This window comes from Pelobates fuscus, chromosome 4 (assembly GCF_036172605.1).
Source record: "Pelobates fuscus isolate aPelFus1 chromosome 4, aPelFus1.pri, whole genome shotgun sequence".
Lineage (NCBI taxonomy): Eukaryota > Metazoa > Chordata > Amphibia > Anura > Pelobatidae > Pelobates > Pelobates fuscus.
In genome coordinates this window covers 318,742,113-318,756,478 of record NC_086320.1, presented here as the reverse complement: position 1 = coordinate 318,756,478, position 14,366 = coordinate 318,742,113, and the positions used below count along the sequence as shown (strand labels likewise).

Here is a 14,366-nt window from a genome sequence, read left to right as displayed (position 1 = left end):
AAAATTCCCTATTCTCAGCGATTGCAGGGCTGTGCTAATTATCAAATAGAAGAAATACAGACAATGGTATCAAACAATTACCACCTTGCTAATATGTGAATCTGGGTATTATCATAATCAAAGCCTTGTCACATTTGATTTCCCACCTCTAATGGTCAAATTAATATTTTTCTGTTAGTAAATCATCCAAGGTGAGGCTTCAATATAGTTCCAGTTTGGTGTGAATCTATATTAGCTGGAATCTAATTACTCTAATAATTGTATATAAATTAATTGTCCTTATCACAGCTGGAAGTCTGACAACGTGTTGTCTGGCTGTATTTCAGTTCCACATACAGAACCGGTTTTTTACTTTAGACCTATTTCAAAGAGTGCAATATTTTAATGCTGTTTGGGTAAATCTGAGATATAGTGTCTTATTGTAACATAGAACATAAACCCTCTATTTCATTACTTTAACTTTATTTTAAATTACCCCTTGGTTGCTACAAATCTTCTAGGAGTCCACAATGTTGTGAAATCATTGCTATAATGAGATAATATTGACAATAAAATCTGTCAGGGTTCATCCAAATAAAATCCAAAAAGGAGCATATTAACTCTTAGTTCAAGGATTTAAAGTGGTATCCACTGTCAACACTTCAAAGATTTAGACCAAAGTATTAAAACTGACAAAACTCTGGTCATGACCGTTTCCGTGACTTTCTTTCAAATATGTCTTTTGATCTATATTTTGCTCAATAAATAGTCAATTGGCACTTCCCATAATTCGCCGTTAAGAGAATAAAGCCCTAAAAACATACTTTTTAGAATAAGAGAGCGTTACACCTTCAAATATTTACAGCAACTCATTAAAACATGCTTTTAGTGAGTATATACCATGCACCACAACCACAATCTGACAACTTCCTGTAGAGCCACACGTCATTACAGCACCATTACAGCACCACAAAGTCTGAACTGTGGATTGGAAGACATAGAATGTTGGCTGAACAATTTCATTTCAATTCAGATCCTGTTCGAATGTTCGAAAACCCAGTCACAATACTGCTCCATTACAGATAGCTGATAGGGTCAAATTACCAAGAACGAATTGGAAGCAACCCTGGATTTGCATATCCTCATGCAGTGTCTGCAAATTCGTATTGAAACCTAATGAAATCATTCTTTCATTGGGTCAGTGCAAAGGGACTCAAGTACATTTCTTACTTCATTATACATGTTTAACCCTTTCCATCCCTTGAGGAAGAATGAGCTACAGCACTGCATTTGGGCTACAGCTCTTCCTATCCATGTAGAGCAAAATGCTAAATATTTAACATTTTCATGCGTGTGTGTGTGCAGTATGTGTGTGTGTGTGTGTGTGTGTGTGTGTGCAGTATGTGTGTGTGTGTGTGTGTGTGTGTTTGTGTGTGTGTTTCTCTATGTGAGTGTGCAGTGTTGCAGATCCATACGTTAGTCTCCAGCCTGGTATTGAATAGGTTACAAGCCCTTAACTCAATCATCACAGTGACAAAAGCAGTATTCCATCATCCCCTCTAAAGTTGCAGAGGTTAACAGAACTTTTCAGCCTCAACAGCAGGTTTTACAAAGACCCTGTCCCCTTACAGGAATAACCAAATGTAACCCCCCCCCCCCCCCCCCTTCCCTTTCCCCTACCATTAAGTGTATAGTGGCTGCAGATTACCTGAGCTGGAGCTTCCTGCTTTCTGTTTAGTATTTTGCCGAGATTCTTTCATCCAAGGGAAAATCTGCTTTGACATGGTGGGTGAGGCAATGTTTGTGGCCTTGTTGGTGGAAGCTGTGGCCGGGTTACTGGCATTTTGAGGTGGTGACACAGAGGGAGGGGGCCCTTGTGGTGTGAGCTGCTGCTGCTGCTGCTCTGAGATGACCTGGGATTGGCTTGATTGACTGTTAATGGTTCTCATACAACTTTCGTTGATGTCATTGGCCTTGTGATGTGGCACAGTGCTGCCAGGTGACTGCAGGGAGCAGGCTGGGCGATGATACTCTGTATCAAGCAGTGATGAAGGAGGAGGATATTGCTGCTGACTTGCATTATAACTGAAACCATTTGCTCCTTGGTAAGGGTATCCAGCATAGATTGCAGAGCTGTCGTAGTAGGTCGCTTTTTGCATTTCGTTGTTTCCCAATATTTATTTCACAAACTGACAGGGTCTTGACACCCGTAAAGAATAACATTGGCACCCCTGAGTCACGTGGCTCTCCTCCTCCAATGGGCGCCCTGGTCAGACCTGTGTGTACAAGAGGCATACTACAGTGAAGAAATAGGAGAGATCCATCTTACTTACAATAGCTCAGTGACATGAAAGCCATAAAGGAAAAAGTGTTCAGCAATATTGAGAAGTGTGTATTAAGATGATAGGGCTTCTCACTAACGTCCAACTAATTCACATTTGGCCACAAATTGCAGTTAAATGTGTACTGAATAACTGCATCCCAGCCTGCATTACTCACATTACACACAGGCATTCTGTCATCTCTGCTGGGATACAGTGTGTGTAAAAAGTAATACATTATCTGCCCACAGTGCATCTGTGTCTGATATACATATAGTATACATAGATCTTTAGAATTAAAGAAATAAATAAGTGTGTATATTAAGATAGATACATAGATACACAGACATCAAAATACACACACACACACAGAAATATACGCACACATATTCATTATATATATATATATATATATTTTTTTTTTTATATATTGTATATATAGTACTGTATATATATATATATAAACAATATAGACTATTGATTAATGTAATGTACACTTAGCTGAACATATACATGTTAGAAAATTTATATACACACACATTTTTATATATATATATATATATATATATATATTACACAGACACACACACACACACACACACTTATAGATTCCCTCTAGATAGATAGACAGACAGTGAAGCTATTACTGTATATTATTTACAAGTTAAAGTTACACTATAATAAATGGTGCAATTGTACACGTCCAAGGATATGATAAATCGCTTTTTAAGATGATAACCCCTGCTACCACAGCTCGTTCTAAATAAATAAAAAGTGGATTGGAAAGCATTGCACAATATTGATTCAGCTAACAATCGTTTATCTGCCAGCAGATACTGCTTTCTAAGCACAAGGCCCAAAAGATCATATTTGTATTTAGACCAACAGAAAAAAAAGCCACTTATACAGTAGGTATCTAACTGTAGCCATGCAACGGCTGTATAGCAAAAAATAAAAGCAGCTATAAACTCAGGACAATAAAAAAATATACTGAAAAGATAGATAGATAGATAGATAGATAGATAGATAGATAGATAGATAGAAAATCAAAATGCTTACATACCCCTAATAATTTCCATATAAATCAGATCGATGTAGATTTATTCATGATTTTAAATTCGAATACAAAGTTCTGTGATTTAGGGCAGCCCTCGTCAAATCTACACATTCTACCTGTTAAAACATGATGGATTTGAAATAACACCAGGAACCAGAAAAACCAGCGTTCATCTCCATGACCACGGCATGAACTTTCTGTGCAGCCCCTAACGATAATAGGTTCTGTCTCTGCAACTGCTCTGCAATTTGATGTATGGGGGTCATTTGGCTAGCGAGAGACTAGATGATGGAAACACAAACCGTAAAATACTCGGCAGATCCTGTCTATCTATTGTTAAATCTCAATGTTTACCTATCTCCAAATAACTATTTAAACTTAGCCAGGACACAAAAAGCAGAGCAGGCAGAATGTCCCTTAAAGTAAATAAAACGATTATTAACAAACAAAAAACAAACAAAACAAAACAAACTACATGTTAGTGAGTTTACATCTAGCTAAAAGGGAATTATAATATTATATATTTTTTTATAAAATCATTGATGTGTAATCCTTATAATGATATCATCGTTATTAATCATTTGAATTCATTTTATTAAAGAATTATTGTTTATATATATGTTTAATGTACATAAGGCACAAATGGCATTATAAAATTATGCTCTTTATGCATAATTAAATATGATAATTCTTTAAGCCACATAAAGAGTTGTAACACAAAAAAGGTTTTTTGTATAAGCAATATTATTATTTTACAATAAGCAATAGGCCCAAAGCGAATATCTGGGTTTATATAAATGTGTGATTTGCTTTAGTGAATGAAAATAAAAAATACAATCTCAGAATTAAAATATTATTTAAAAATAAAAATGAAATCAGTGTCTCTCTTTGGGTGATTTATATGAGTATATGAGTATTTATATGGGCTGGTAGACAGAAAGTGTAAATAAAAAAATATATTAGCCATTATAGAGGCTATGGTACACACACTCAAATATATGCAAAATAAAAAATAAATGAATTCTGAAGGAAAGCCAGTATAATGAAAAGCATATGGAAAACAGATATAATTAGCCTAAACTACAATGAAATGAAATATCGGGCCTCTATCAACAATAAACAGAAAACTGAGAATAATACAAAATAATGAATACAAATCAGATTTATATCAATGTAAGATAGATAGATAGATAGATAATTAACCATTAAATTATTATTATTTAAAATGAAGGAATCCACAAAAAAAAATGTGAAAATTATGTGTGGAGTTTGAAAAATTATATATATAATTTATATTTATTTTTTTTAAAAAACCTCACACATAAGTATCATATTGTTTTGCTCAACACTTTCTAAAACACTCTGCATTCATTTTGGCAAGTCTATTATGTTTTAACTTTTATAATCTTGCTTCCATTTATTTAATAAACAATGTATCATTCAATGTCAAGTGGTTATGCCACTGGCCAGTTAGTAGTGTGTGTTTGTTTGGGCTTTTAAATTCCAAAAAAAAAAAAAAAAATAGCATTCAGTAAAAAAAAAATATTTTTCGGAGTTTAAAAAACAAAAAGAATACAAATAAAATTAAAAACATAAGAAAATCAATCCCTCCAGATTTAGTAGGATATGCAGGGAAGCTGAGAGGAGAAGGAAAGCAGTCTGAATTAGCAAACTATACGTATCAGTCACTTTTTTGAAAGGAAGCTTCAGCATGTGAACTCTTCTTGAACCGAGATTTAAGACTATGGCCATAAATCACTAGGACATAAAGTCCACCATTCAGCAGTGATATAGGATTTTTTTGGCCTGCTTACCTTAGTTTCTGACGACTGACGCAGAACACAACACTCTAGTCTCCACTTTGACTCCAGAACCAGCATATCTGGGTCTCCCAACTAATTCCTAGGCATGAAGAAAGGGGTCCAAGGATAGATGTCTAAAGCTCCCTCACCTACGGGCAACAAGCACAACAAGGACCCCAGGATGGAAACAGCACTCAGGAAATCTGAAGAAGAAATGTCTGCCAAAAAAAATTGGACAGCCCCCTAAGGTTACATATGGGCGACCCCGGTCACAAAGATAAGAGATATCAACTCACTGGGCACTCCAAATATACATCCATTAAAAAAAGGGTAGGTTTCTTACAAATATCTTGTGCTGAAGTATTCTAGGTTCCAAGGAGTATATTCTTGTGGGAACAGGGATGTGGGAAAGGGCGAGAAAAGAGAAAGAAATTTAAAGTCTAGGGAGATGGGTTATACATGGAAAGAAAAATAAAATAACATGGAAAAAAATGCAGGGAGGAGGTTCTAAGATCCTGTTAAAGGAGGCGTCACTGGTATTCGGGAAAATTATGCTAATGAAGCCAGTCAGAGACTAAAGGTCTTTTAAAAATCTGTTTTCCAAGTCTTGCTTTACTTCGTCATATTTTCTCCCTTATTTTGCAATAGAACAAGCAGCTTTCGTTTTAACGTGTTGTGAGATGCAGCGATTTAGCCTAGTCACTGGGTTAATCCATTGAATTATTAAACCTTGTGCACTTGAACTGAATGATATACAGCCTATTGCAGAGTAGGGACTGTTCCCTCTGTACTGGGCACTATAGCATGTGCATCACATATTTTGAGTGAGCAATCTGTCTGTCTTATCTACTAGCACAGTAATATTTCACATTTCATCAATTTTTTTTTTCCCCAAGAGCCAGTCTTACTTTGAAATTAAAACCACATCAGCTGGTATATCTGTTTAGTGGGCCAAAATAAAATACAATTCTTACGGTTTTTCAGTATGGATTAGGGGGATTGAGGGATATTTTTCAGATATTATATGCACAAAGCAGATACGATTTCCTCACTCCAGGTGCTAACAACATAACATAAAGATTTGGGAGGAAAAAAAATAAATAAAGGAATTATTTTAAGCCATTATAATCATAATTGAAAAAAAAAATTGGAAAAAAAATCACAATGCATTGAACAAAGCTAAACCAAAGAGGAATATAAGACCGGGTGGCCTTCTGTGCATACCAAAGGCTTTTTTTTTTTTTTTTTTTTTGTCATTTATGGTCAGGAAAGATTTATGGCTTCGTGCACTAAGGCTGTTAACGGGATACCAAAGAAGAGAGGCTTGCTCCTTACTGCATATTGCAATAGGACCACATGAAAGGGGGGAAAGATCTAGCGTAGGAGGGGGAAAATAGCCAAAAAAGTGCCCGTGTGCATTTTCATTAAAGCCAATACTCAGCGTTGTATTTGATGAAAGCCCGCTTTGGTCAATCATTCACCCCACTACTTCTTAAATTGCTGATCTGAGTTTCTTTTGAGTCCTGAGGTCAGCTCCTAACATGCTAAAGCAGAGCAGATCAGATCCTTCCAGACTGAGCCTTTACTGGTTCCCAGTTTGCAGCTTACAAATATAAGGCTGTAATGTACTTGGGAAAAATATAGAGGATTACATGGTGAATAAAACTGTGCATGCGAATTTCTACATTTCTTTCTACGTTGTTACTATTGTTGGGGGGCTGGTGAGGGGAGATTTTTCTTCTGGGCGGATATGATGCACTATAATGGAAAAAAGAAACTGCATGATAAATCAATTCATCTTTAGCTACCCATGATGTTTATTTGACTGCATTTAAATTGTCCTCCCTTTCAGTTTTCGGTAGATATTATTTGCCCTGAGCCCAGCGTTCTATTCTGTAGAGGTCCATAGATACACCTTGCTGTGCCTTATCCTTTGTGTGGGGTTAGCTGGGGTGCGTAAAATGCTAGGAAGAATGCTGGTTCCTATGAATTATTTAGCTAACATGTGTATGTTATAAATTAATCAATGCACATATAGGTGTTGGTGTTTAGTGAAAAAGTAAATAAACTAGGGAATTAAAATTTGCTTTATCATTTGGTATATATATATAATACCATACAGATCTATAATAGATAGATATATAGATATATAGATAGATAGATAGATAGATAGATAGATAGATAGATAAACCAGCAAATACATTTCAGAAGCCATTAAGAAAAAAAAATCTCTAATATGTGTATTATGTGACCGAAATGCACATGTGCCAGTCAGTGAATGGGTTTGTACGATATTGTTTTATAATAGCAGGTTTAATTTCGCTCCATGATCCGAGCCTAGAGCATAGAATAAAGACCTTCATCTATAAAGCGTTAGTTAAAATAATAATAATGACACGAAATTCATTGAGAGAAAACAATAATTTCTCGTGAGTACAAAAACCAACAATAACAGAACCTAATTCTCACTCAAATATGAAAAAAGAACAAATACTGGCTACAATATAACAAAGCAGGGTGCTGCATACTATCATAACACAGAATATTGAAATCAAACCAGTCTAAGTTGCTAACAGAAACATTGTATCACACCGACACAATTCTGTATAAAGAGAGTATATAGTGTATATCAGTACTAAGTGCCACCTTCTGTGAGGCAGAATAGATAAGCATTTTAGAACATCATCTTATCAGGATCCTCTGCCCCAATTCACCAGCAACATAAATCAAATCTCAGCACTCTGACCTCTCCTCAAGCGCCACTCATTAGTGCGTGTACACAATAACCCTTCAGACAACGTTTCGAACATAAACATATTTATTTGCTATTTTCCTCACATTGAACACTATCAATAAAAAAAAAAAAATCACTGCTATGAATATACAATTAGCATATGTGTCTTAATAAACACAGGCTGGCCATTTTCATTTGCTTCGCGTTGAATGCTCAGCTTAAAGGTGTTTTAGTAAAATTACAAAAAATGTGGGTGTTCTTTCTCTGTTTAATTTAGAAAATATATGTATGGAATCAGAAAAAAAAATAGCAATACGATCCATGTTAGTCATTTTACAACAGCACACGCATATGTATATTCATACGGATATAACAATGCTAAAAATACTATGTCCTCATTAGAAATATAATAAAAGGCACATAATGTGTATGTGCATTTAATGAAACTGTAGCCATAACAAATGCAACAATAGTTGCTTAATTTCTTATTTGTTTTATAAAATGTATATATATCAGCATCACCGGTTTTATCCTGATTGCAATTGCATAATAAGCATAGACAAATCTGAAAACACAGTTTAACCCATGCCAAAAATATATATATAAATATCTATAAAATAATAAACATCAAAAATATACCAGAAAACACAATTGATATATAACAAATACATCTATAGATAGGGAGACAGAACTAGCCTATTATCACAGAGAAGCAAAAAAAAAAAAAAAATCAAACCCTTAAGCTTTGCCACTGACCTTTGGCTGAACAGCAATAACTCACCCATTTAATGAACATTCAAGGAATATACTTTAAAATAAAATCCATCCTTGCTAAGGAAGCATTGGGTCCTAGCAGTCTTCCAGTGAGATATATATCCTTGGTGGGATCAGGGATGGTATAATAAAGAAAACCCTCTTGCAGAAGGGGTGATATCATAGCACTTGTTCTTTAGATGGACTGGAAAGGCGTAATCAGAGGCATAGACTAGCTGTGTCTCCGCTTCAAATGCCACAATAATGCCTGTATTATATGTTCACGTGGTCCCACGTCAACTTAAATCCTTTTATTTCTAAAAGGCAATGGTAAGGAATGGGGTTTGCTAAACTGCAACAATTCACCTTCTCAAATATTATATTAAAAATATATATATATTTTTAAATTGTTGTTGTATAGAGACAGGGTGGCATCTTAATTATTTAACCACTAGGTTACCTGGAAAGATCAAGTGATTAATCATTGTTATACAATGTGCTTGTAAAATGTGGGGAGATCTTAATCTTAGACTGGAAATTTGGCATTGAAAGTATATAATAGGTATTGTACATGTGTACAACTTACAGTAGTAGATCAGTCCATGGAATCCCAAGATCCAGATGAGGACCAGAGTGTTTGATTACTGAGCTCTGCACATTGCATCCATTAGAACCCCTTAGAGAAGATTTGCTCACTCCCACGCATTACATGTGTCCTAGCTGGAAACTAAAAGGGCCTATAATTACTTGACAACAGCAAAATGGTGTTTTCCAAAATATATATATTTAAAAAATAAAATCAGAATGTTGCTGGGTCCATGATCTTGGGTCTAGTTTTTTCTTTGGTCTATTGAGTCCAAAGTCCAAAATGTGAAATTAGGAACATCCTATCCTATTAACCTATAACACAAACCTGCCAATTCGCCTCTTTCCTACACATTTTAAGCAATACATCCATGTACAAGAAATATTCTTATAGGTGGAAATGTAAATATTTATCAAGGTGTTAAAGTGAAGCGTTGAGCATTATAGATAAAAAGAATGAAAATACAATTTAAAAAAACTAAAAGGAAACTAATCGATTTGCTAAATGCTGGTTTAAACCTTCAAAATCCCATTTCTAAATGCCTAACTAGGTCTACCAGTATCTATGAGGATTTGGGGTGGGTGTGGGGCATCTCTGAGGTGCACTTTGTAGTTTAAGAAGCTGAATAAAGCTGATTTTCTGGCTTGTGCATATCATTTTACTGCTGGTTAATGAATATCAGGGTTAGAATGGCCTACCCAACACAAAAAGCTAAGCCTAGCACCAGAAGAGTGATCGAAATTAATGGATAATTGGACAGTTGTTGAGATCCTCAGTAAGAAAGAAACACTTAGAACTCTTTTTTCCCCCTGCAGCTTGTGAGAGTCACTTTAGAAGACGTGAAAGGGGAGCCAGTATTCTCAAACAACTCTGAGATGTCCTGCTATGTGAGAAATTCAAATTGCAATCACTTTTACAAGTTCTGCCTCTGAAATCAAACATGGACCCAAGATTACTGGGGATCAGCAAGCTGATACATTGAAACTTCTCAAACTTCCCTTGGACTTAACACAACTTGTTTCAATTCTCTATGGGCTGTGTGACCATAACAACTTCACACAGGGACAAACTGACATCTTCTGATTGAGGACTGACTGCTGTAAGAGTTTAATGTGTGTTACTTGTGGTAACAGGTAAATGGCGTAACTACTTAATAAAGGAAGGTGGGTAGGTACCCCTCATGGTAGTAACTGCTCATACAAAGTGTAAAAACAAATAGCAATTCTTTTAATGGGCTCCATATTGCATTACTACGCTTGTAGCACAATAGGTTCTTTATCTAGCCAACATTGAGTGCGTGGGAGACTGGTGGGATGTGGTCTTGCATGAATCTGCAAAAATAGTGTATTTAGTAAATGTGTCAGAAATCTATTATGTTCCTATTTTATGTTTTGTTTTTTTCTTTTTCACACAAGCAAAGTCGAGGGTTTAAATAAGACTGCATTCTTTGTCATGTCATTGTTTCTGTATTCGGTATAAGTTGTGTTAATGTTCCTTACTGAATACAAATGTCAATGGGGAAATGTTTTTATATGTGTTCTTTAATTCAAGCATATAAATGTTTTATAATACACTACAATGTATCCCCTATTTGAGGTTTATTCACTAAACTTTTGGTTGGGCTAGCTAGGCCTAAGAGGCAAAGTTCTAATAAAACTTTCGGCTCTACACAATGTTACAACCTCATCTATTTTAACTTGAATGTTGAATATATAATCTAATAACAGTGAATCCAATTATTTGTAATCAATAGGGGCAGTTTTGCACCCAGATTAAAGAATAAGGTCAGGCTGCAATCTTTAGAATATTTAAACCAATAAATATATTTCATGAGTGTCTTAGCCATGCATCAAACTAATATATGGCTTTTTCAGTTTTATGGATTTGGGGATAAATATCTTGATTATTAAGATATCAATAGCCAAGAAATATTTATTTTCCCTGAATGTGTGCTTGAATTTATAGCTTGTGATTACTTATGATTAGAGGCCAGGTGTGAACAAAAAGAATTCAATAAAAATGTCAACGGGTGTACTTAAGGGTTTTATACCTCCGTGTTTGAAGGTCTATTTTTATCGCTTATTTAACTAACATTCTGAAAGACAACAGCCGATTTGGGTACCAAGTGATCCTGTAAGAAGTTTTTAAATGCAAAAATATAGATCACGTGGGACAGTACAGGAACAGATTGGAAAATAACCAAATGTTCTGCAAATTAGTTTTTTGCACGCTGTGTAAGGAAAACTACACAAAACAGAGCCTGGACAAAAACTAAACACACAACATCTAAACAAAGCAGCATGAGATTTTGCGTTCTAATTTGAAAAATATACTAAATTATACTAAATATTCCATTAAAAGAACCCTTGGTTGGGGCACCTCAAGCCTGTGCGCTAACTCCTTATGCAGTGCAAAAAATAAAAAAAAGATAAAAAATATAATAATTAGGAACCCTTGGTGTTGAAGGTTGTCTGTATATTCTACTATTTGTGACTTTTCTTTAATTATGACAAGTCTAATGATCAACAGTGTTTGAACTGGACCTTTTACCACGTTACATCAATGAATGCGTTTTAGCTCTGATTCAGGGCCTACTATTACTATAATAGACCACGGAACTTCAAATATGATTTTTAATAGCAATAGATACATCACTTTGAGTTTTATACATCACTTTGAGTTTTATATATCTTTTTAAGTGTTTTTATCGGTTTTCTGAAAACTGGAAGCTTTCCTGCTCTTTTGGGTTTGAGACCAATAATGTTCCCACTACATATACCCCATTTGTAAAATTCTAACCGGGTTAAATAAACATAGGCTATTCAATATTTATCTTTCAGTGCATTTTCTAAATCTTAACTCCAAGTTAACTATATATTCATACAAACGTGTTTTGTTGAGTGATTTGTATTCCAGTAATTGTAAATAGCGACAGACTCGGCTTAAACTCGCATTACTTAGTAAATACACGCATAGTAACACTATTTGCAATAGTCATAATAGTGAATTCTATTTTAAAATGCACATCTATTCAAAGAGCAGAATACACCTAATGTGATTTATCAGAGGAAAACATTATCCAGGAATATATAAATGCTGTTATCGATCTGAGCTGTTTTCAATGTATAAACAAGTCTCTACACTTGGAGACAAAATAATATATTCACCACAAATGTGCCTCAGTTCAGGGAAGTTGTATCTAATTTTTAAGTAATAAAACCCAAGTATTGTGAGAAAGGTACAAGATGTGGTTCTATTTTGCCAAGATAAGGTAATTTATGAAAAGGTCTGCAAGGAGCTTAAAGCATAGAGCACATTTATGGGACCATGTAAAACACAAATCACTACTTTGAGCATTTTCTCTTGGGTCAGTGAGCCCTCCCCCCCCCCTACACACAGAGGCATCACCAAAACCGCCAAAAAAATATGTAAGTATTAAAGAGACCAGTGAACCAGTGACAGAAACAAATCAGATACAAATCAGAAAGCAGTTGACAGAATTTAAATCCTTGGACAAGGTGTTAATTTCCTCGCTATGTAATATTCAGAGAGACACTTTTACCTTCACACATACATAAAGCGATCTGAGTAATGACACTTCCCAAGTATTTGGTATGCAGGATTCTCCATTGCCCTATAGGCCTCAGGCTCAGAATCCGGTGATTTATTAACACCAGCGAAGTGAGCAATGCAGACTTCTAGGTAAGTGACAATAAAGGTGACAGCATTATCTGTTCTCAATCATATATACAAGATATCAGAGTGACCCAGCATTGCACACATTAACCCATCACTTGCCAGAGGGGCCTGCAATTCAACATCAAGAGGAAAACCACGCCCCCTGAAAAAACAATTCTTTTTTTTTTCCTCCACAGCATGCAAGAGGTTAATAAAAATGTCTACTATTCAAATACTGATACCTGTTACTTATCATTCTATATTGTTTCCTTTTTGGTCAATATTTAAACATAGTCACACTAACTAAAGATTGTGGTTTCATTTTGATTTTTTTTAAGAGTGGGTGGGAATGTGACACAAGACCGAAATGTCTCGTGGTTATATTTAAGGTCTGTTCCAATCTTCAGATCAGCAATCAGTATTGAAAAAGTCACTTGGCAAGGACTCCATGTTTGATACTTTGGGAGACTACATCTAGTACACCTGTGTAGGATCTAACCAAGTATACAACTTTTTTTTCATCACAACTTAATCTTTTATTAAATGTACCCTGGCCTCTTAAAAACTATAACAATAATCAATATTATCTTCCCTAGAATTTCACTAGGAATAGTTTTGGCTGACAAACATTCAGTTTCCAGGGGTCACAGCCAAAGTTTGCAGCACAGATAATTTAGCATGGAGAGACAAACAGACTGACAGAGAGATCTGATATATGGCATGATGTTATATACATATAATGAGTATTCTTAGTAGGACAGCATGAACCCTGAAAGGGTTAATTATTTCAGAGCTTGATGATTTGTTCATTTGTCCAGCAGAAGGGTAACACAAATCTTGCATTAAGCATCCCCAGTGAGATGTACATTAATTGGCAGATGTATTCTCTGAATATTGCTTTAGGTGAATTAAAAACCGAATTTCAAAATCTATGATACAATCAAACGTGGAGAATTCTTTTGCCCCAAATTTTGCCATTATGTTTGGCAAGTAGCTACAATTCACCGTTTAGTAAATAAACCCCACACTATAGGTATATCTGCTTTGGCCTAATTTTTGCAATTAGGGTTTCATTTCACAGCACTGCAATATTCAGGGAATAATTCTGTGAATAACCCACCTCCCCAATCATGAGACATAAATCAGAGCAGTATTCTCCTCCAGAATGTAAATAGATAAAAATGACTGCCCTATATTTCCAGGCAAAAATAGATCAGAGCATTATCTTCAAATGACAGTTATTTCTTTATATTCCCAGCCAAAACAGATTACAGCTTTATTCAGGGGTTCCAAACCAGAGGAAACCACATAATTATTTCCTTATATTTCCTAACTACAATATAATAAAATTGATTACATTTACAGACATAAACAAATCACATTACTATACTGTGCATTCCCTAGCTATATATTAAAATATGACCTTTTTATAACCAATCTGGATGTTGTTTAGGGG

General features: G+C 35.1%; 1 protein-coding gene across 4 annotated transcripts in view; it reads right to left on the bottom strand.

Moving 5' to 3' along the window:
- HOXA3 (homeobox A3) overlaps positions 1 to 14,366 on the bottom strand; it is a 43,208-nt gene that overhangs the window by 3,394 nt on the left and 25,448 nt on the right. For 2 of the 4 annotated variants that reach the window (XM_063452343.1, XM_063452344.1), the window contains exon 5: positions 1,688 to 2,255. In XM_063452343.1, coding sequence (XP_063308413.1) covers positions 1,688 to 2,138 — 451 coding nt within the window. In that variant the 5' untranslated portion in view covers positions 2,139 to 2,255. Of the gene's footprint in view, positions 1 to 1,687; positions 2,256 to 5,171; positions 5,597 to 9,232; positions 9,271 to 14,366 lie in introns of those variants that run through there. The other 2 variants (XM_063452346.1, XM_063452345.1) reach the window with 2 other exon arrangements.